Source organism: Solea senegalensis, linkage group LG8 (genome assembly GCF_019176455.1).
Source record: "Solea senegalensis isolate Sse05_10M linkage group LG8, IFAPA_SoseM_1, whole genome shotgun sequence".
In the NCBI taxonomy this organism is placed as follows: Eukaryota; Metazoa; Chordata; class Actinopteri; order Pleuronectiformes; family Soleidae; genus Solea; species Solea senegalensis.
Window position 1 is genome coordinate 4,562,908 of NC_058028.1, and position 23,558 is coordinate 4,586,465.

General features: G+C 45.0%; 1 protein-coding gene across 10 annotated transcripts in view; it reads right to left on the reverse strand.

The window, feature by feature from the left end:
* Positions 1-23,558, reverse strand: part of robo1 (roundabout, axon guidance receptor, homolog 1 (Drosophila)) — a 253,306-nt gene that overhangs the window by 27,351 nt on the left and 202,397 nt on the right. For 8 of the 10 annotated variants that reach the window (XM_044033010.1, XM_044033011.1, XM_044033016.1 and 5 more), the window contains 13 exons: positions 23,325-23,482; positions 17,063-17,183; positions 15,553-15,691; positions 15,344-15,471; positions 10,649-10,657; positions 9,549-9,673; positions 9,147-9,318; positions 7,331-7,536; positions 4,760-4,841; positions 4,447-4,615; positions 4,184-4,350; positions 3,050-3,171; positions 716-947 (listed from right to left, as the gene is read on the reverse strand). In XM_044033010.1, the coding sequence (XP_043888945.1) occupies positions 716-947; positions 3,050-3,171; positions 4,184-4,350; positions 4,447-4,615; positions 4,760-4,841; positions 7,331-7,536; positions 9,147-9,318; positions 9,549-9,673; positions 10,649-10,657; positions 15,344-15,471; positions 15,553-15,691; positions 17,063-17,183; positions 23,325-23,482 (1,830 nt within the window). The remainder of the gene's footprint in view (positions 1-715; positions 948-3,049; positions 3,172-4,183; positions 4,351-4,446; positions 4,616-4,759; positions 4,842-7,330; positions 7,537-9,146; positions 9,319-9,548; positions 9,674-10,648; positions 10,658-15,343; positions 15,472-15,552; positions 15,692-17,062; positions 17,184-23,324; positions 23,483-23,558) is intronic. The other 2 variants (XM_044033012.1, XM_044033009.1) reach the window with 1 other exon arrangement.

The following is a 23,558-nucleotide window of genomic DNA, read 5'->3' on the forward strand; positions in this document are numbered from 1 at the left end:
TAATCAGTGTTCCAACCCTTTTATGTGAAAACTGAGTCTGGTTAATGCGCATGCTTCTGCAGATAAATAATAACTGTTTACTCAGTGTGTGTGTGTATGTGAACGTCAACCTGAGGTCCAACAGTAATTAAGCTGAAATAATTATGGACGCGGCATAAAAGATGAGTGATTGAGTGTCATGAAAACAGGCATTTTTCTGCTCATGGGAGAACAAACACGCACAGAGCTACGAAAACAATTATAAATTAAGTGTGGAACAAAAGAGAATCCGGCAGCAGAAAAAGATCAAAAAACACTCCCACACAAACACGCACACTCGCCAGTAAACACTCTTCACTCGCATTTCTCAACTGTTTGCTACGGAATTAAAATTTGTAGTTGGGTTTTTAACCAAACCTCACGAGACTGCCACAACCACACCCGGCGAAAAATTAGTATAACACTCCTCCTGGAGTGTTGTATATGGGTTTCCATAGGGCCGTTTAAAGAGCTGAACAGCCACTCTAACATGCTTGAATACACCACATTTGAACCTAACACAATCCTTCCCTCCCTGCCTGCTGTGAACAGCTGCTCTACGCTCGCACTCGTACAAGCTGTGCATATAAAACTGTGTAAACATGAAAACATGCATACACACACATGCGAGCACTAAAGCGCACGTACAGACACACACACACACACACACACAGTCGCACGCGTTCACTTCCCCCACCTTCCTCCAGCGTCTTGCCAATTTTGACATCGCTGTCGGTTCCCTGGAATTCATTGAAGAAGGGGCGGACTTTGAATTCGTATGTTACTCCTTTCCGAAGCTGCGGCACGACGGCGCTGTCCTCCCCGGGGGTTCGCACCTCGAACACGGCCCAGTCGTTCCGCTGCGACCCCTCCTGTGAAGGCCTGTACATCACCTTGTAGCCCTGCATGTACTGTGACTGCTGCTCCACCTAGTGAATGGCACGGGGACAAAGACAGTTGTCAGACTGACTTCATTATGTGCTTCAAGGCTCATAGTGGGAAATGACACACTGGCACAATTAGCTGTGGAATCCGTGGACAGCTATGCAACTGATATACACACACAAGGCACTGGATGGAGTGGGGGGGGGCACTCAGTCATCACATCACCCTCTTATTTAGCCATCCACATCTACATCTACATCTCCTTTTGACTGTCTGTCTATGCACCATTTGGAGCAGCAGTGATTTGTGCAAACCACACTATGAGGTCATTGGCCAGAGGTTCCTCTAAGTCTGGAGCTGGTTAAATAAGGGCCCAGGCTCCCAGAACAGCCTGTCTCATCCTGTCCTGCTCCCCAGACTCCTGACGGGCTGCTGGAGTCAAGGATACTTCACATGTCGAGGGGGATGAGAAAATTAAGGATAATAATTGAAATGTCCAGGATTAGCAACGTCTCACGGTGAGTCCGAGGATTTCCCAAGCACGTCGGGGGAACTACGGTGGCCTACGCAGGCCAGAAAGTGTGTCTTTCTCCTACGCTTGCGTAGTTAGCTTCCGCTTAATACAGAATGTACAGTACGTCCATTCAGGGTGCTGTAAAAACATGGCAGCACAAAATGGCGGCATTAATAAAGCAAGGCCCTTGCATAAAGTAAAGTAAAACGGTTTTATTTAAAAAGCCATTATACATCTATATAAACATACCTAAGCCTAGCATTTCTGCCAATAAACCCTACTAAATGTTTCACACTGGACTTCTGAACAGTAGCTGAAAGAATAGCAGTTGGAAGGAATTTGTTAGTTTGTCAGTTTAATCTTTGGATAGTTATTGTCGCTTTGTAATCCAGCACGGATGGAGGGAAGAATAACTGCTAACCAGGATGCTAATATCCCTACGAGTCCCTGTGGAAGGCAGGCAGCGCTGGCTTGTAAAGATTTTAGTGATTTCTTTATCCCTCCCCCTGTAAAATATGCTGCCGGCGCAGGTGGTCTTCATTAGCTTGGAAAACTGTGCAACCACTCACCATCATGACACAAAAGGGGGGGGAAAGGTAAGAAAGAAATCCAAGAAAAACTCACATTAGGAACAGATTTAACACAACAAACCCGGTGAAACGGTGAGACACAGCTACAGTGTCAGTCTCCTTCATGGCATGTGTTTTTGCTGGAACATTCCAGGGCAACAGGGTAACTGGGCAGTGATGTTTTAAATCAGTCTTGACATGTCACTATCCTTTTTAACGTTTCCTCTGTCCCATTCATCACTCACCGTGACACTTCATAATAACTGGGAATGCAGGGGTGGACTTGTGTCAAAAGGCAAAAATAATCGCTTTCTCTTCTTCTTCTGTCCTTTAGTGAGTCCTCTCAGAGAGAGACAGAGTCTACGACGTAAGACGGACAGCCATTATGTATCTCATCATCTAAAAAACTATGGATGAAGCGCATCAGTAGCAGATGGATATAAGTACTTCATATTCAGCTTGTGCTATCAGAGAAACGCCAACATAAGCTCCCTAGTTCTACTTCCTCCTCTCCCACCTATCCCCTTTTTTAACATCTGTAAGCCATTTCCACTTAAGAGCAGGAGTTGGCCGCCTCTTCCTTCTTGCTTGTATTATTTTAACAGCTGTCAAGTGTTTCCAATCTGAGAGGGCACAGCCTGGCACGCCACACACTGCAGTACGGCACTGCGTGGCCTTCTGCAGGAGGCTCTGTGGTGTAGATTTTGGGTAATTGAGAGTAGTGCACTTTTGGAAAACGCTTCAGATTTTTTTTTTTTTTGGATCTCTGGCCACATGACCGGTCCAGGCTCATGCCAGACGGATGCTAAGAAGACTTGGACTGTGATCCTGGCTGCTCTCTGCAGTGTCCTTTACTCTGTATGGTGATAGGACGTTAGCGCATTAGCTCGGCTGAGTTGCCTGACAAATTGACCATAGGTATATCACTAAACTAACCTTGGAGCTCTGGTGGCCTGTTACCACGGCCAATGAACCATATGGCAATCAGTAACTGGCCGCAGCTGTGTGAGCATGTGACAAGCAAATGTGACAATAATGCAGTGATGGAGAAAATTATACTCACTGTCCACTGCACCCGCACAGAGGAGGAGGAGAGGATGGTGGGGTTGTGCAGGTGGATCACCACTTCTCCCAACTCCCTTTGGATCTGACGGTGGTCCACACCCTGACTGGTGGGAGGGATATCTGTGTGGACAAGGACAGTCACCAAAGATCATTGACCTGGTCTGTGACTTAAGAAAATGCTTAAGATTGATACCGATATCATCTACTAATACCGATATCAGTCTGACAACAACACAACATGACTCACTAGAATTATATTTAGCAGCAATGTGCTAATAAACAAAATGGTGCCGTGATAGCACAGCCTTATTCATTCAAAATATTTTAAAATGAAATGGCCTAATAATCCCGACGGAGCTCCTGACGTCACGTTTCCTTGAACCACCATATTACGTGCTTTCAATCCATGGAGATCGACCAATATATCACACATTTGACAGACTGAATAAAATATGTGATCTTATAATGCCCCTGCAGTCCCTTTTTTTACAAGTTTGGAAACAGCCGGAGAGGACATTATTCCAGACCTGCAGGATCCTGACACATTCAACTTCCTTTAATCCCTTCAACCGAATGTTTACAAGAGCCTGGAGGGAAAAAATGGACGTAATCTGGCTTTGTGACAAATATTCAACTCTGGAGTCAATGATTGCATTGTTGTCATGGGAAGGATAAGTGTTAGCATAAAGTTAGCATTAGCAACAGGCGCTGCGTTAGTGTTGCTGTACAGACTACAGCTTGGTAAATCTAGTCTGAGTCCATGGTTTACGAAGAGCTAACCATTAAATCTGTTGCTTGTGGGTTCCCATGATTCATAGCAGCGATTCACCTCCGCCATCTCTCTGGATCTGTGGGGTAAAATGCCTTCCTGCTAGCCAACAGCTATCCACCATCTTCACATTTTTCAGTTGTCTGACATTTTGCCTGATTTATGTGTTGTCTAGTATATACAGTAAATCTATAGAGGTGAACAGCATCGTTTCCTGCCAGAGGGCTTTAACTTAGTTGTGAGCTTACTTTTTTTTTTTTAACTTTTTTGATATCTGATTCAGTGTCAGTATTGGAACCCATGCTGACACTAAATATTCTTTGGGCTACTCCCCAACATATCAGCTGAAAAGGCAGTTCTCACCTTGTGTTTTCACAGCATCAGAGATGGGACTGGGATCACTCAGCCCATAGGCATTGGCTGCCCGTACTAAGAAGAGGTAGACTGCGCTGGGTTTCAAGCCCTTCAGTACAAATGACTCAGTTTTCACATGTTCTGCCAAGGTCTGCCAGCTGCTCCCTGATGCATGACTGTGGACACACAACAGAGGGATTTAAGGTCTCAAAAGGTTTCAATAAAGCCATGGAAAACTTTTGATTATTTGTGGGTAAGTTAATTTGATTTACCTGAAGGCCTCAATTATATAGGAGGTGGGTGTGGCTCCAGAATTAAGGTTAGGCTTCCAGGAAAGGGTGACGGAGGTGCGGGTAACGTCAGTGACCTCAGGTTTTGAAGGAGCACTTGGGATCAGGTTTGGATCTGTAGGTCTGTTTGGTTGGACAGGGACTCCAAACTCTTGATGTAGACAGGGGAAAGTCATTTATTACATCTTCAACATCCAGGGGTGGGCGAAACATCTCATTTTTGATTTATAAGTCAGAATTAAAAGACTTGTGGGGGGAAAAACCATAAAATGAGACGCTGCTGGATGAGGCTTACCTTGAACCTCTAAATAGGCTTTCCATGAGGCCTCTCCACTGGGCGTGGAGGCGATGCAAGTGTAGGTTCCAGTGTCGCCCAGCTGGAGGAGGAGAGATGGAAATATTAATTAAATATCTGTTACAGCTTCCTGAAATGTGGCAGCATCTTCCCTGACTCCTCTTGCTCTATCTCCCCTTCACTGCTCTACTTATTGACATTCTGGTGGAGTCGACAGCAGGTAGCTGTCACCGCCTGATAATCTCAGCATCATCTCTTTCAAAACGAGAAACTGGTGGGGTTTGGGAAGCAGCTGGAAAGGGCAAGTGACAGACCGTTCCTAGTCAAATGGAAAAGATTTTCACAGGATCGTGGACTAATTGGAGACCTTTCTCTATCGCTACCTTCCCCCCCTGAGAGCCAAAACATGGGAGTCACAGCCCCATTCAACAGATGTGGAGACAACCTGCACTGAAGGAATACGGTTAAATATCTGTCTTTCATCGAGCTCTAGACACGAGTGTGTTGGGAACAGCGGAGTGCACACAAACGGCAGATAACAATCATGTTCATTTTGTTACAAAGGAAATGACTCAGAGATCTCATACTTATCTCTCAACGAACGACTCGATTAAATGTGCTATTTTAATAAGGGCAAATGTTATCTGTCTCAGATCTGGATCTTCACCAAAATACACAGCGAGACACAATACTGTTGTTCAGTGCCAGATTTCAGATTTTTTTCCCCACTATAAAAGTGCAGCAGTGGTTCATGGGAAAATAAAGTTGGAAAAAAAACACCCTTGATCTATAATAAAAAAAAAATCAGCACATCCAGTCCAAAAATACATAACTGTTTCTTGCTCTTGACTTAAATCTGTTGACAACTTTCAAATAAATGCTGCCAACTAACAAAAACACATAACCCAGCTGGTAATACATGGTTAAAAATGCATGTGCTGTCAACTGTCATCAAAATCTGTGGGTTATAGGAGTCATTCTGATGCGGTTTGTTGCTGATGCATAATAAATGAAAGGCTACTTTGCTAATTTATATGTAAAAAGATAGAGAAATGGATAAATTCACCCTGTGCATGCCCTGTCAAGGTATGTACTCTTTTGTCTTTCAGGTAGAAAGAAAAATCTATTATTCTCAATTATAGTAGCCCTCATGCCACCGGATTAATAAAAGAGACTGTCTCGCACGTCAAAAACATCTTCATTAAAGTGTTGTCGGGAGAAATGACAATCCCATTAATGTACAGTGCCTGCGGAGTTTACTCAGCTACAGCGGGAGAGCGGTGTGGATGCGTCTCCTCCCCGCTTGCCTCTCGACTGGCAGACCAATCACACCGGAATCTTGTCACCACGAGACACGCCAGCATTCATCGCAACACCGCAATCTGACGCGAACTCTGACCCCGTGACGCCTTCGTCTAGAAAACACGTCAGCACGCCCCCCCCCCGCACCCCCCGCTCGCTTTCCTCTCAGACTGTGTTCGGCATCGCGCTGCGTGCCATCTCTGAGATACAGACACACACATACACACACGGTAAATGACATACAAAACCCACTGAGCCCGGGTGACTGACAGGAACTACAGACTGTTCGACTTCACAGACTCCATTTCAAACCAGCGACAACTGACTGACAGCCCACTGAGAGCCGGTCGCTGGCAGGGAACGCATGCTTTATTTACCGACCAGCGGGGGTTTACTCAGCACATGATGGAACTTTAAAGTTTATTTTGAAGGACTGAAGACTGGCAGGGCGAATTTAAAGTATTGATAAAACAGTTTAGAATAAATGTAGTTCATGCATTCAAGGTCAAATTATAAATTAACTCAGAGTGGCATGATGGGTGATTTAAAAAAAAACACTCACACTATTTGCAGTTTTTTTTCCCATCATCACATGTTGTTATGTTGTGTTTCCATCATCAGATGTTTTTTGAACAGTTCATTACTTGCTGTGACTATATTCATTAATCACAGCAACAGCAAACAATCATTTAATATCCCCGGTCTTGTTATTGATAGTTTATCGCGTTCCCTGAAAGAAAACTTATTTTTCACTTACCAAAATGTACAGACAAGTGATTTATAGTGTGAAGCAGATTGCAATTATTTTTTGGTCAAGGTAATTGTGACATGAAATGTTCTTATCCTCCCACTTTGAGCTACTGGCTTCTGTCTAGTACAGATGGCATTTTTTTTCTCCAGAAAATGATGGGACACGCTATTCTTTCAGACAAGACACACACACACATACACAAGTGATTACATTATTTAGTGCGGTGGAGCTAACAGTTAAGCTAACAGGTGAGTTACTTCGCCTTCAATCACGTAGAAACTAAAACACATGCCACTTGTTACATGGATCTAAAGCCAAGCTGTGCTGAGTGCAACCTCAACCTGGATCACACAGTTTACTTCAGATGGTCTGATGCACTTCTAGGCCAAACATATTTTGAGCTTGACTTTGAAAACTCCCCTCTCCAAATGCGTGCGGACATCAAAATATCGAATAAAAAGTGACAACCCTATCATTATCGTTTTCCGAAAAACTTAGCCTGTGTCCAGACGTCTTACCTTTGCATAGCGTATCTGTAGTGCGCCCGTGTCCAGCTGTTTGACCCTGGAGTCGTGTGTGGACACCAGTACGCCGTCCTTTCTCCACAGGATGGTCGGGGTGGGGTTACTCGATGCCATGCAGCTGAGGACCACTGTGCCGTCCACAGCCACGGTCTGATTGGACGGACCTTGTCGGATAACCGGCGGCGGGCGGTCCGACACAACTGAGGAGAGGAGGAAAGAGATTGGGTATTTATGTGGGGGAGAGTGAAGGCGTTCGTGCGGTGTGACAGGAAGAACCGAGGATTACATCCAGCTTGTGCAAGGAAAAGATACAAAAGCCAAGAGTGTAGTGGGAATCTGACAAACAGCGTGTGGTAATGTAAGCATGTGAGAACTGCACGGGTAGTGGGAGCGGAATTAAATCCAATTTTAAGAAACTGGAAACAATTTTCTAATCATTCAGCAGCAGGAGTCAAACTCAAGCCAAATAAAAGCAGCGTAATTAAAATGAAATGGCCTCAGATACTTCAGTCTTATTCGTTGCAGCTCCACCAGATGCCTGGCACTAAGCATATGAGCGCCCGCGGGCCAACAATCCCACGACCCATCCCCCAGCCATTAAACACAAAACAAGGGAGAAAAAGCCCTTGAAAAAAAAAACCCATCTCACCAGAACAGACAATGTTATTAGCATGAAGCATGATTCTCACTCCTGCTCTCTGCCTCACAGCTCATGAGTGGCGTAAACACAAACAAAGACGTGGAGAAAAAGTGTGTTTGACACAAAGAGAAACGCTGTAATGAAGAGAGAAGAAGAAGAAGAGACTTTAATTATATACATTTTTTACTTTGTCCACCGTGTGATTCATCATGTTCCTTATTTTGGGGCGTCAGCCTCCCTCAGATTATTATTGTTATTCATAGCAATATTGATGACTATCGCCGTCAGCAGCCGCTGATTTACTGGTAAGTTACAGTCACCGCGGAGCAATCGAATTAATATGTAACGTGGTGAAAAGGCAACACCTAATGATGAATGTATGTGCGCGCAGCTCCTGAGAGCCGAAGCTGCGCCGCGATCTCTGGGCCCCTTTGTCTTTGCTTTTGTGCGGGGGATGATGCAATTACTAAAACACTGTCAGCATGACCTGTAATTACTAGATCTGCCTGCGGAGGAGAGGTGCCCTCAGAACAGCCTGCTAACTTTAATAACTGTTATTATTACCCGGAGAGTACGACAGACAGGAGAAGGAGAGGAGGAGAGCAAGACGAAACATACCATTGCAAAGGTCTGAAATGAAGAAGGACGTTTGGAAAAATGAAGGGATGAATGTACTGTAGGTGTGTCGTAGACAAAATAATAGCTGCCCAGATCTCTGTGGGATTGGTGGAAATGAAACCAAGGTTAGTCCCGCCAGGCTTGACAGCGATTGGCTCTGCGGAGTAATTAGAGGACCCAATCCAGACCTCACCACACAGCCACAGTCTTCCAACGGTAGACTGCAGCCATTCAGCCATGGAATACCAAAGGAAACATTAGCCAGTGTGAAGCCAGTGAAGCCGAGTACTGAGCCACGGTCTGGGTGCACAGGCACCAGAGTGTCTCTACCTCTGACAGGAACCCACTGAGAAGGCCAGACCAAACCTCAGAAACCTCAATTTGGATATTAATACGCTCGACTGTAGGGCCACATCATTTCAGATGAAGAGATTTATCCTCATAAGCCAAAGATTATCTCAAATACCAATATTCATCCACTCAGAGTTCCTCTAATTCTCTCCTGAGGCTTTTGCTGAATGCAGAAACTGTGTTTAAACGAAGGCCGCTTACCATCAGTGACCTCAAGCAGAGCCTTGGTGATGACACTGCCGGCGATGTTCAGGGCCTGGCAGCTGTAGTATCCCATGTCTGAGCGTTCAGCATCAGTGATAGTCAGGTCCCCCGACTGAGACACAGAAAATCGGCTGGACGGTTGAGGGGGCTGATAGGAGAAGAGCAGGTTCTGCGGAGAATAAAAACACATCACATCCTTTAGTTTGGACGGGAAAACAATAATTGCACTGTTTGAATGTGGCCTCCACAATGGCAAACAATTGCAAACCGCGTTAGCTACCCAGTCAACTGTGACAACAAAATGGTTATTTCCAAAGCCGGTGGCTACGCTGTCACGCTTTCCAAGAGGATAAGGAGCGTTCTGGAATGAAAACATTTGTCATTGTTTATTCTGTTTACCTGACTGCCTTCCCGCTGCCAGAAAATGGCTGGCTGTGGGTTTCCAGTGGCCTCGCATTGGAAAGTGACAGTTCTGCCAACTCCAACCACCTGGTTCCTCGGTCTCACCACAAACGCCGGGGGCACTAGAGGACAGCCACGACAAACGGTTAGCCATGGCATAGACAAACACGCCACACACACACTGTCATTATAGCTGTCATAATAATACAGTTACAAGTGGTCTGTCTCCCTGAGTGTAAGACAAAAGAATTGTGACTGCAGCTCTAAAGAGGTCTTATGGACACTTTTAAAACTTCACATCCAGTGTGCTCAGCAGATTAAACGGCACACGTTAAATTCAAAATGTGGGCAAATTAAAGATGTAATGAATGGCGGGGTGGAAAAAAAAAAATCCCCCCAAAAAAACAAGGCTTACTTCCATGCCCCCACATATTAGCATGGGCAAGGGCACCATTCAAATTTACATGGAAATGGGGAATAAATTTGAGCCATCTGTCCAGGCTGACACCCTCCAATAGCACAGGCCTCGACCGGGATGCAGAATCCATCTTAATGATAAATTCCATCTCAGACTAAGTGCGGTGTCATAGCCCAATGTCACCCATGCACCTTTACTGTAGACACAAGGCTTCGCTGGGCTAATAATTACGTGTGAGGGGACACACCCTGGATGTGCATAATCATTTGAAAAAAAAAAAAAAAGGTCTATGGATATGTCCTCAAAAGCATTAAATCTCTGAACATTTCCATCCATTTTTATAGGCGCTGTGCTGTGCTGTACATAAATAAAGCAATCTAAAAGCTGTCATTTGAAATACAGACATAATTTGTCCATGAATAAGACGGCGTGTTTGGTAATGCATAAAAAAAGGGGGGGGGGAAATAATAGAATGAAATGATGCGGCTTTACCTTGGAGGCCCAAGCTGAGCATATTTTTACCCATTAATGTCCCTTTGTCACTGTTGCCCATGACAACAGAAACATGAGTGCTGATTGGAGGGTGGAGAGGTGATGGGAGGAGGATGAAGGGGGGGCTGTGACAGCTTCCTGTCTCTGTCGGGGCGGTGAATAGGTGACGGGTGACATTTCAACTTACCAGACACGACTAAAAAGGGAACAAAAAGACAACAACAAAAACCAAGGGATGAATAACTGAACAATGAGCAGCGTGACAGTGAGAAGAGATAAGGAAAATAACAATGAGTACAAATCATGTTGTTATTATTCAGTGAATAAAAGACATGTCATGTCCCTCGTCGAGTGAAACCCTGGGGACCACATGAGGCACTCGGCGCAAAATCATTACCATAAGTGACCGGGAATACATCACAATGAAAATAAACAGAGAAAAAATATCTGATCAAATATCCTTTCTGTGACTCAGGGCTATGTTCCAGGATGGGGAAAAAATGTGATTAAGTGAAACAAAATGACAAAAATATGCACACAGACAATAGCACGGCAGATGTTTTGTGTCTTGCAACATCATGCATTGTTTACTCTCTCTCCCCCCCCTCCCTCTTTCCAGGTGTTGTGTGACAGTGAGCGTCCCTGTGCCCTTGATAAACTTTAGAGGTTTAGAGATCACAGACGCTCAAACACAGCTTTGCAAATGTACACACAGTCCATAAAAACACAAGGTGAATGTTAACTGTCACTCTTTGGCCATAAATCTCCGTTGGGCCAATCGCTCACCTTATCTAATCTAGTCTGTTCCAAACGGCTCCCTCGGAAACATAAACGCCGTCAGTCAGAGTAATGGCCGACCCCTCCCTCTGACCCCAAATCGCCCCCCCCGCTGTGTATCGCTGGATTTTAAAATGCAGATAAGCCTCACATCAAACACTCCCCAGAAGAAGACGCTCGCCGAGTCTTCCAGACGCGCGCACAATCGTGAGAAATGTACGTACGCACACATCCATTCATGTGACTCTAAGCCTTTAATTAGGTAACCCTACCTTGCTCTCACGCCGCTGTGATCATAGTTATGGACCTGGAGGGAGACGTGAACATTAAATCTGACCCCGCGCCTTTAGTCGTGGTTCTCTCGCGAGGGGAAAATCGGTCGATAAGCTGATCAGAAACTGAGGGGAAAACAAGCCGGGCCTCCAGCCCAACAGGAGGCAGGCTTCATAGCACCGACCACAGCCGAGCTATTAATGGAAGTTTAAGTGGTTCTGCTGCTGTTCAGGCTTCCTAACATCATGACTGCATGAAGTGGACCTTGTGTGATTAATAGTTGGTCCCTTCGGGTGGACTGCAGCCTGCTTTAAGTCTGAGCCTCTCTGAAATTATACATAAGCTACTGGACACCGGGTGAAATGAGTCAGTCTCACACAATGAGGGGTTTTTTTATGGTCCAGACTAATTAAACGCAGACAGAGATAGAGGATACAAACCATTGGCTTTGGCACCCCACCAGGTTTTTGTGTATTTATCATCGCCGTCACAGTGCGCACACACACACACACACACACACTCACTCTCACTGCTGAGGAGAAAAGTACCTCCTCATTTACGCTCTTTTTGGCACCGGTTCCCAATCTCCTTCCAGACCCTTTACATGGCTTATTAGCGAACACCGCTCAAGGGAGTTCCATTCCATTCAAGACCTTGCTACACATAAATCACAGCTTACGGCAAACTTACTCAGCTGAGAAATAAAAAAAAAACCCCAAAAACATAACACGTTGATTTTCTGAATTCTTTCCAACGCGCTGTGAAACAACTGTGTTTACATTCCTCCGGCTGGCGTCCGCTAGCGAGGTTTAATTAAGAAATAACTGTGTCAACGTTATCTGACCACAACAGAACCCGGTCAAAATGCTTAATGGCGTGGCATTAATTTGCACCCTTGGTAATACACAACTCCTTATATGGACATCCTGTGGGTGTGTGTTTATAGGTCACTTATACAGGCTTTAAACAATGCTTTTTGTCTTCTCATGTGTTTTTGAGTCAAAGTTATTGATATAAAGTAGCGATAATTGTGCAGAAGTCACAAAAACAGAGCGTTTTTCTTCTTTTTGTTCATAAACTTGAGTGAAACTGTGACGTATTTCCACATTTCACAAATTTAATCCAATTTTGAGTACTTTTTGCTTATAATTGATTTTTTTTTTGGCCTGTAGGCTATGCTGAAAAAAAGGATATAATACACTCTATATTGCACATTCTTATCGCTTCTGTATTTACTGTATGTTTAAGCATAGTAATGGAAAAAAGCAGCCAAAATGCTCTGTGTTCTATGGGTTAAATATTTTGCATTTCAATAGGGTTCTACGCATTTATTATTGACATTAGTTTTCATTCTCCATGTTTAACTCACATATCGCTAGTAAAGTGTTGCGAGTACGGCAGAAAACACCAAGACGTTTCATCGGTGTACGGTTAAAAAGTCCTCAGAGTTCCGTAGACGGGCGACAGAAGCTCCACACTGGAACTGTAAATGTTTAAGAACAAGGAGGCTGAACAACCCATGGCCACAATCTCGCAAACTCCATCCTCACGAGGCTCACAAGGCGGGATTTTACGGTGAAAACCGTAAGTAAGAGCGGCCAATTACGCCGCGTCTTCAATCAATCAATGAGATATTTTATTTGACACGTTTAAAGGTCTAAAGAACGTGTCGTGGCCACGCAAACACAATAGTTCACTGATTAGGTGAGTCACGAGAGCGGAGGTCGTTGAAAGAAAAAACAGCCTCAGGCGGCGTTTAAACAGTGTCCACATTATATCGTGACACATCCACCACGGAAGTTGTGAAAATCCCCCTCTTTTCCAACACAGAGCTGGATTATTCTCATAAACTGTGTCCGGATCTTTAAAAGGGGATTTACTTTGAGGGACAACATCCTGAACATTGTGCTTCTCAGTTACATCACTTAAACAGAATAAACTGCTTTGATAAGCAAATTGCGTAATATCCCGTCTTACTTACCGTTTTTTTTTCACATGATATAATTCATTTGCACATAAAAGCTCGAGTTCAAAGACTATTTACATTAATTCCACTTAGGCTCATTCTGCGGCGGATTCCCTCTGCCTGAAGTAAACCAGTGAAATTATTTTATTCGGCGACTCTGTACTTCTTAAGCCGTGTCTCCGCAGTCGTGCCTTGATGTAGAGTGACAGCTTTGCCCACTAAATCCACGCAAGGCTACACTCTCACCCCCTCCCACAGTAACGTTGTCTTCACTACCACAGCAACATCTCACTACCTTTTTGCTACATTGGGCCCCTGTAGATCTACAATTACGCGTATTTTCTTTCCTTTCCTGTGTCCGCGTCTGTAATTAGAAGCATGTCATTTCCGGGCGTGGGACTGTGGCCTGCTTGTCTTTAATTACCCCGGACTGTTCGGTGCCCACAGCTTCCCTGGCCTCCTCGGTATGAAGAGTTCTAGGAACTTTGAAGGCTCAAAAAGGTTCAACTGTGACAGTGGGATTCCTACGGCCTCTGTTACACGACACGAAAATCCCCCACAGCGCTTGTCCTTTTAAACCTGCGACGGCGCTTCTTCTTTGCTCAACTGTGATCGGTTTATATGTGCTTTCACTTACTGCTACTACTCTAATTCTTATATACCATGGGAGCTGAGAGGCATAATATATGAATAAAGAGGGTCAGGGCTTTGATTATGCATGCGGGCCACAGGGAACTGCCCTGAGGTTAAAACGTTTCATTTCCACTGAGGATGAAAAGGAGGCACAAACATTTCAAATATGATTCTAAGCCGGGAGAACAGCTTATTGAACCCGCTCGTCGATGCTGTTCCCTTTCATTAACTAAGCTTTCATCAGGGAGAGAGAGCGCGAGTGAAAACGGCCAATCAGAGACGTGGATATATTGACGCGAGTATTGGCAGGTGTGCCTAATCTCGCTCCTTCCATCTAAGGATCGCCGTCCTGGGGAGAAAATCAAGAAATAATTGCAAAGGGTAACCATGTGAGGATGAAGTATCTGTGTTTGCAGATGGGGGTGGCCGAGTAATAGAATTGCCTTGTCTCTTTATATCTCTGTGAGGTTGACATCTATAGAGTGACATTAATATGGCTGACCTCACCACAGAAAACCCCCCTCCCCCCTCTGTCCCCTTCACCACAATCATCCACAGACCCGTTCTGCATCAGCGATGCGCCGCCACCAATTCCAACCTATTCCCCATTCTCCAGCCAATCCCCATCGTCCATGCCATTAGCCTCCTTCCTTCCTTCCTTCCTTCCTTTCTTTCTTCTCTCACCTGACTCCCAACATTGGTATTAGTTTGCTGTTAAAGGGCCCCTGTGTTCCCCTGACCCTCAGGAGAGTTTGGGGGTGATCCCAGCCCCCACTTTCCTCTGAATGGGTTCTTTCTGAATGTTCATACTCTGTGACCGGGCTGCTTTATATTCTGACTGTGTTAATAAGACGTCCAGGGGCGAGAGGACCACAGGAGACACAGAGGTATTCCGTAGGTGCACAAATAATACCAGTCTTGAGACGTGGAGGGAAGACGGAGCCTCTGGAGAAATGCCACTTGTGTAGGGCAAATGAAATCAATTGCTGTCGAGCTCCCGTGTGTGCGGCTCTGCGGCTGATATGGATTTCTGTGTTTTCGTTTTTATTAGGAATCAATCAGCTAATTGAGAGAGAATAGTTGAAGGCGATGACCATATAGTGCTCGAGCTGAGGGCTATTACTGCAGTGCAGCTGGGCCAAATTGCATTGAATTCACAACGGCTGTTCACGGAGCTGTAAACGAATTATACTTCGCACAACGCGTGCGAGACGAAAGTTTCTAACGCCTTACCGTGGACGGTGAGCGTGGCCGACGCCTCCGCCTTGCCCACCAAGTTCTCCGCCACGCAGGTGTAGGAGCCGACGTCGGCCGAGATCAGACGGTGGATCTTCAGGGTGTGGTCCTCGCGGATCTCGAATCTGGATCGAAACGGGGTGGTTCAGGACTCGCTCAACGCAACATTTGTACAGTGCGTGACAGTGAGGCTGGAGGTACCGTACCTTCCTTTGGGCAGGTCACCGTCGTCTTTCCTCCAGCGTACTGTGGGAACCGGATCACCGCGAGCCTCACATCCGAACTCCACACTCTGTTGCACCAACACCACTTGGCTGCTTGGGCGACGCACAAAACTGGGACGTTCTGCAAAGATTAAAAAAAAAGTAGAATGACAGTGCAGAAAATGTTAATCTTAGCGTTGTGATGGTCACTTTTCAGAGCACTAAAAGGTGGAAATATAGTCCAGCTTGATAAAAAAGCTTAAGTGTAATAATATTTTGAGGGATCCAGAAATTAAAGGTAGCTTTGTAGACAGAGACTTGTAAGAAGGCACTTTTTCTCCAGGGCTAGATTCACTATAAGGGACCACAGTGGCTCAACACATACATATTAAGGCTACTTGCTGACGAATTATTTAAAATTCCACAAGCAGGTCACCAGACTCTGTGCATATGGAAATAGCCAGAAAGTAAATTTACAAAAAAGAAAAGAAAAGTAGAACCACAACAAATGTAGGTCACACGCAGAGCAACTTCCTGTCCAGGCATTTGACAAGAGTAGATTTTATGTCTTAAAAACAATCACGTCTCAACTATTATGTATTATGTTTCTATATTTCATTTATCTCTGATGTACAGCACTGTTTCAGCTGTTGTTTTTAAAGTGCTTTATAAATTAAGTTGGATTGGATTAGAGGTAAAAGACTGGAAAGACATCAGCAAAATTATTTGGCAACCCAAAATCATCTTTAGTCAAAAGTAAAATAATACTGACCAGGAAACCATAACTAATTGTTGCTACTGTAAAATGAGATAAATAAATTAAATAAAGCATTGTTGACCAGGATAAACTCTATCTGGTCACCTAATCCTAAAGGTTCTAGAATTCTGAATGACAGGCTTGAAAAACAACAACATGTCTTTCTCTGGACAGATTCCTTCAGTCTCAAAAACTAACCTGGGTGGTTTATGATTAACCCGAGTTTCTGGCTTGTGTTACGCACTCGTACGGACAAACACAAAAGCCACAAGCTGGCCTGGTTTCAGCCCTGACAGTATTATTTCAGTGCAATTATTTATCTTTACAAAACTGCCTTTGTTGTTGTTCCCTGTGACAGATTATTACAGGTCTCCGAGGAGACGGGGGAGGGTGGAGGAAGTGAAGAAAGGGCTGGTGATAAAATCAGGAGTCTGGACATGCTCTCTGCTTGGCACGCTGGGAAATATCAGAGTCAGAGGTCACTCATGGTGAAATAGGGTGCAGCTGGTGAGAGGAGAGAAGCTGCCGGGGTCAGCGTGGACTTCGCGGTAAGGTGTGAGATTGGCGGTCATCTCACACTCTATCCGATAAAGGTCAGCGACACCATTTAACTCGTCGGGAGATAGACAATCAAAGCCCAGCATCTGGATTCTGTTTGTTACTACAAATAGATGAAATGTGTGCCAGTGCGTGGACAGAAAGTTAAGTAGACGACAGGCCGTGGGTTCTGTATGAAAGAAAAAGACGCTCGCTTACCCAGCACTGTAAGCTCGGCGATTTCGCTCTCTCGTTCTCCGACCATGTTTGTGCCGACACACACGTACTTCCCCGCATCACTTTTCCGAGCGTTTGTGATCATCAGCTTCCCTCCACGTATCTGAGGGAAGAGAAGAGAAAAAAAATACATCAGTATTAGAGGCACTCGGAGGCCTGTTGTTGACACAGAGATAGAAAAAAAAAGCATTGCTCAAACACCTACACATACTGCTGATTGCTTTCATGGAAGTCTGAACATATTTACTTAGAAGAAGCTGTTAGTTACAACGTGGTCGTAAAATACGATGCACAAACACATGATGGGGAAGCGGTGATCATTTGTGTTTGTTTATTTATTGCTGTGAGCAGAGGTGGGTGATGCAAGCTTCAAATCGTAGCACAATATTTCAGGAGAATCTTTGATGACGAGACTGAAAACCAGGAAACTGAACAATGATTTATCCATGATATCTAACAGGTTGCGTGTCTATTAGTACAAGGTGGCCGCAGCAGAAGACTTGTGGTTTGTAGAGTGTAGAGTCAAAGACTTTTCAAGGACTTTCCAGGTCCAATTCATATTCAAGGACTTAATGTGCTGACACAGCTTAAGATGGGTGTTCAATTTGTGAAAGCGTGTTCATCCATGGTGTCCACTCTTATTGATTTGCACAAGTGATGAGAGTTACGAGGTGCCTTGAATGCCTCTCGTGGCTGTTGCTCTAAACTCAGCCACTTTGTGTTCTGTCTGAAAACTGATAATCCTTCCCTGTTCTCCTGCTGATTTAACCAATTTATGTCACTGTTAGCTAGCCATTCCCGATGGGAAACAAACATTTGTTTCACTTTAAAAATCTAGCCATTTTAGCTCATGGGGATGCAGGAGTTGTCGGCCTAACACTGTCTCCATCAGGAAGATCACACGTGGTATTTTTTAACCTTGGAGTTTGGAATCCTTTGTTTGGAAGTAAGACAAATCCACTAGTTGAATGTCTAACCTGTGCATCATAGCGTAATACAGGATTTTTTTTTACATGTAAAGAATGACAGGGGTATTTCTTCGGTATTGCCGTAAATTTTCAAATCGGACAATGTTTTCGTTTTTTTTTTTGCCTGAAATGCTCATCCCTAGTATTATTGTGAACAATACAGAGTCACAGCCCTACCCTGAGCTTTCAGAGCCCAAATGGACTACTTTGTCTTCTCCTAGTTTTGTACTCTCACCACTCAGCTTCCACTTGAAGTCTTTATCACCATCAGTCGGCCTGCTCCCCCCCCACCTCAGGGAAAAAAAAAAACCCAGAGCCAAAGAACACTTTTCCAATCCGACACAACCACAGGTCCCTGAGGGAACACCTGAGGACTGCAAACACTTAACCAGTCGCCTCACGACTTACGGACAGTTTTGTCTGTTACTATGTGGGGAATGTTTTTAAAGAATGGCTTTCTTGATTTTCTTTTTCTTGTGGGTGTGTACGTACACTACATAGTACAAGTGAGAGCAAGTTAACATAGCACATGAACCACACACACACACACACACACAAACACACACCCAGGAGTGAATGTCATGTCTGTTATTTCCCATGGCTTTGATTACAGGCCAGAGGAGGTGCTTTGTTCTCAGGCAGCCAGAAATCCAGCCCAGGCCCCAGCACAGGCCTCTTAGCCCTTCTCTCAGCTGACAACCACGCCAGTCATGGCAGACAGAGACAATAGCTCGGTGCGCCAATGATCTCTGCACCTTGATGGAGCTTAAGGGTTTAAATACGCACATTAGCCTGCAAGACGTGGACCACCACCTGCAAGTATGTAACCGATACCCCCATTAGCGAGCCAATGACAGAGAACCCGACACACGATATTGCGAAAAAAGCGTCTCCTTCCAGTGACGACCGCGTTGAATCTGTCCCGCATGTGTGTTTGCTCGCAAGTCACGTCGCAGCACATAAACATCACAATACCGTTTAGTCGCTTTTTCATCAATTGCACATGACGGAGAAACTTCAAATGAGAGTGTAAATGTATTTTTTTTTTTCAGGGGAAGTCTTCAGATCTTTGAAGGGTAATTCTGCAACTGAAAACATTCTTCTGGTTCAGAGGCATTCCTTTGCCCTTCACCCCTGTTTAATATTCATGGTAAAAAAAAAAGAAAGAAAGAAAAGCAGGAGGCAGAAGGATGTGAAGAGGCTGTGGAGAGCTGGCTTATTTAGGACACCCTGCGGTGCAGGAGGGGTTTGAAGTGTCATTATGTTACTGTTTGTTTGAGAAAAGGCTTAAAAGCTAAAACACTGTGACATTCACAAAGGCTCAAGGTCAGGGCAGACCACGCAGAGGAGAAAGAGCAAAGGGGCGGACTGTTGCTTCCACTGACATGAGGATCCACTTAAGGCTCCGTCCACTCTCTATCCACCATATTCTTACCTCTGTGTGTCTGTGGCAGTTTCCCATTCTCCACAGGCCTATTCAGAGTGCCAGAGCAGCAGGGACTCTTTTTTTTTCCTCTGTCCTCACCACACAGCACAGCACAGTCGCACACTGCTGAAAGCTCCAACAATCTGACCATTATCCCTGCATTACAGGGAGATGGCTCTATCCTGCCGCCTTTGTCTCGTGTCATTTGGCAACGCTGATAATGCAAAAGCCCCCACCCCCCAATTCAGCAAAAGCACTCCGCCGGTATTCACACAGCGGTTAATTTCCAGCCTGATAATTAGCCGCCACAATATTCCACATGAGGAGGAGGACAATGTGCCGCGTTTTGGCCATTTGTGATGCTGTCGACGGACTGGCTCCAGAGACAGACAATGGTCTCGGCATGAATTTTTTATTTTTTTTCTCCCCCCTTTTTTGTGTCTGTGTTCATTGCTCCCCCCCCCGAATAACCCCGGCTGACAAAATTGAGAGGAACGTGGCTGTTGCCGGTCGTGTCTCAGCAGCATTACGGGGTAAATCCCAGTTGATACCTACATATACAGCACTCGTGTAGGATCAACACTATGTGTAAGCCTCGGTAAGCGTTTGGAAGATACACGTTCAATGGTGTGTCTGCCTTAAAACTGAAAATAACAGTTGGTGAAGTTCCAACAATGAGTGACACCGAAGCTATACCCATACCACTCTCTACACGACCAGAGTATTTTAAAAGCCCAAAATGGAGATGTTTTAAAAGACTACTGGGCTCATTTTCAAACTCCAGGGCTGTCTTTTAGTCTGGACGGTCTGGATAGCCTAATGACAGAAATCCCTACTCTGCGTTGTTTTCTCATTCGTAGAACTTTTCAGAAACTGAGCAAACAAGTAGATTCAGCTTCCTGTTTACACCTACATGCACATGCCCAGTGCAGCTGTGCCCAAACATCACGTGATGTGATGCTTTTATGTGTGCGAGTATGGACGCAGATTACCTTTGGCATGGAGCAGAAACATATTCCTATCGTTTTTACGACAACATTTTCAAATGAAAGCGTAGAAATGTGGATGTAGCCTGAGGCTGAAGGTGAAAATTCAGTGCTTGTCCAGCTGCTCAGTGATATTGTAGGAGGAACCAATTAGTCACCGCAGGCTGAGCTGGCACAGGAGTTGGCTGCACTTTCAGGGAAACATTTTTTGGTTCTGATAAACAAAAAAAAAAAAGAGACAGAAAACAACAATTTCCATCTCTGAAGTTTCACTCCCTCAGGCTGACCCATCCCAGTGCAGAGAAAATCCCCACTGCAGGTGGTTTGGGACCCTTGCACTAATCACCACCGATCACCAAGGCGACTGCACGTTCAAGCATGTTGCGTGGTGGAAGGAATTGACTAGACCAAACACAACAATGCAGGCTGGATGTGTGTGTGTGTGGGGGGCTGTCCTTTGACGAGCTCAGCTGTTCAGCACATAAAGATTCCCCTCTACAGTCACATATTCACGCTGCACAAATTTACGGTACCATAAACAAATTCTTGACATTGTCCCGTGACTGTCGTGCTTCAGACGCTGCCGGATCGCACGGGTGTCTCCCGTCTGTCACCGCGGCTGGTTACACACATACTCCGATGGTCCTACGTGACGTCTAGCGTCTACTCTACAGCTGGTCATTTGGGAACGCTTAAAAGCATGAGGTTTTTGATTTTTTGCGTGACAGGAAGTTTACAGTGAGCAACACCAGCTGTTAAATCTACCGTACGTGAAGGCCCAGCGCTGCTGCTGCTGCTGCTGCAGGCTACAGGGACGCGACTCTGAGTCACCGCATCAGTGCTACAGAAACGGCGTTCACAGCGTGTGCTCAAAGGATTTCACCCATCAGTACACAATATCCCACAAACAGCAGCGAGATAAGTCCTTACTTCCACCACGCAGGGGGTAGAAATGACATTATGAGGGAAGCAAACAACAGAAATAGCCTGTGTATTTTCAAAGGGGTTAAAACATAATTATGGAAAAGGCCATGTGTGCGAGAGCTTTGTCCTCAATGGACCTCGCCTGTAATACAAAAAGACTGCATTGAGGAACAAATGTGATTTCATTCCATTTGAGCAGGGTTTTGCACAACATAGACTCTGAGACTCTGTTTGGACCCTGGTTACTAACATCCATCCTGGGCGATCTGATTATGGCAGACTACATTAAATCCAGGTCTGAACGCTTCACTCTCCAATCTGTCCTGAATGTGGACACACATCCAATCACAGGAAGCACATTTGGAGGTGGTTTGAGCATGCATGAATGTAATCAGTGCACATATGCCCATTTATTTGCAGCCACTGCGACAGTTTCAAAACTGATTGTCTTATTCTTTGTAATGGATAAAACTTAATTCATGCTACAGCGGCGCAAACAGCATCCTGAATCCCAGGAATCAGTTAATTTAAAAGGATTTGTTCACTGAATCATTAAGTACTTCCTGCATGACCGGAGGGCAGTTAAATATTGAGATTTGCTTTGCCAAATGTTGGCGATCAGGATTTTTTAAGTCTTTTTAACTGATCTACAGTTCAGTAACGTTCAGTTCGATTCTTGTGTCGGACGTCACGCTCACGACTCTTCCAGTGACGACACTCTCTGACCAATCAGTGACCGGCAATCTGTTGACGTCACATTTTAGTATCAGCTCAGCTTGCAAGTGACCGCCAGGTACCAGGTATTATCACTAATGGAAAAGCAAAAAAAAAGAGTCAAGCCTTGCCGAGTCGAGTCATGCTGGAACTGTGTCATGGAAAAGCTCCACTTGTTGCTATAAATAAGAAAGTTCTCTCACTATTTTGGAGCTACATTGAAGACAACCTCACTGTGCAAATCTGTACTTAGTCATATTCCGTTCTCCACTGAAGACTGCCAACAGCAATAAGTCCGTTTTTACATACCCAATAACAAAAATGGATTTAACACAGCCAGCCTCAGGCTTCATTTTAGCATTACATACACTACAAACAAACTGAGTGGAACATCTTTATGAGCACTTTGCATTTATTAGCTGAGGAAGATTGAATTTTCCATGACTCTTCTCTAAAGTTAGCCATCGTCAGCAAATGGAGGCCAAACAATGTATAGTCAGAACTTTTAAACCCCAACAGTCAGACTTAAAAATGTGCAATCCAGACCCACTGCAAACCTCCTTCCCTTTGAGCAGGTTGTTAGCTGAGTGCCGAGTCAGAGTCCTTTAAGCAAACATCCAATCAGGATATTCAAACACAACAATGAGTGTCTTGCTGCGTCGGGAAAAATGAATACAGTCACGATTGGTTGCAACATTCGGGCTGAAATTGCGCAAGACGGGACTTTAACTAAACAAGCGAGCGGCGGTGATTGGCAGATACAGCAGAGCTGGCTGTTTGTTGTTTTAATTAACGCTGAGGAAAAAAAGGGGGCGATTCTGTTGTAAATGAGATGTAGAGGGTTGTTTGGATTCTGCAGGTGTGGCTTCTCCTGGTCAGCTCATTTCTGCCTCCTGATCTACATTTTCCTCCTGCTGGATTTCATCAGCAAAGCCTTCTCTAATCAATGCCGCGCTGCTGCTGCTGCTGCTGCTGCTGCTGCTGCTGCTGCTGCTGACTAATGAAGCAGCGCTGATTCTTTACCTTAGTCATTAAAGAGTGAAGCCACCAAAGTGGACTGATCTGGGTCTTTTTTTTGTAATTGCCGTGCGTGAATGATGAGTTAAAAAACAGATCCATCTTTCAGGACGCACGGTAATGAGTTGACTTGCATCAGCGGGTCACTCTGTGTGGTCATCAGCATCTCAAGTCCCCAGGCTATAATGAATGCGAGCACCGCTACTCACAGTGATCCTCTCGTCTCGGTCGTCGATGTTCACGCCGTCTTTTCTCCACGATATGGTGGGCTCGGGGTGTCCGCGCGGAGGCTGACACTCCAGGACGGCGGGTTCTCCTGCGGCCACGATCACATCTGCAGGGTTTTGTCTGAAGTCGTCACGAAGAACTGCAAGAAAACACGGGGAGAGAAAAACATTTAAATCCACTGCTATGTCTATGAAGGCCATGTTTGAATGACCTGC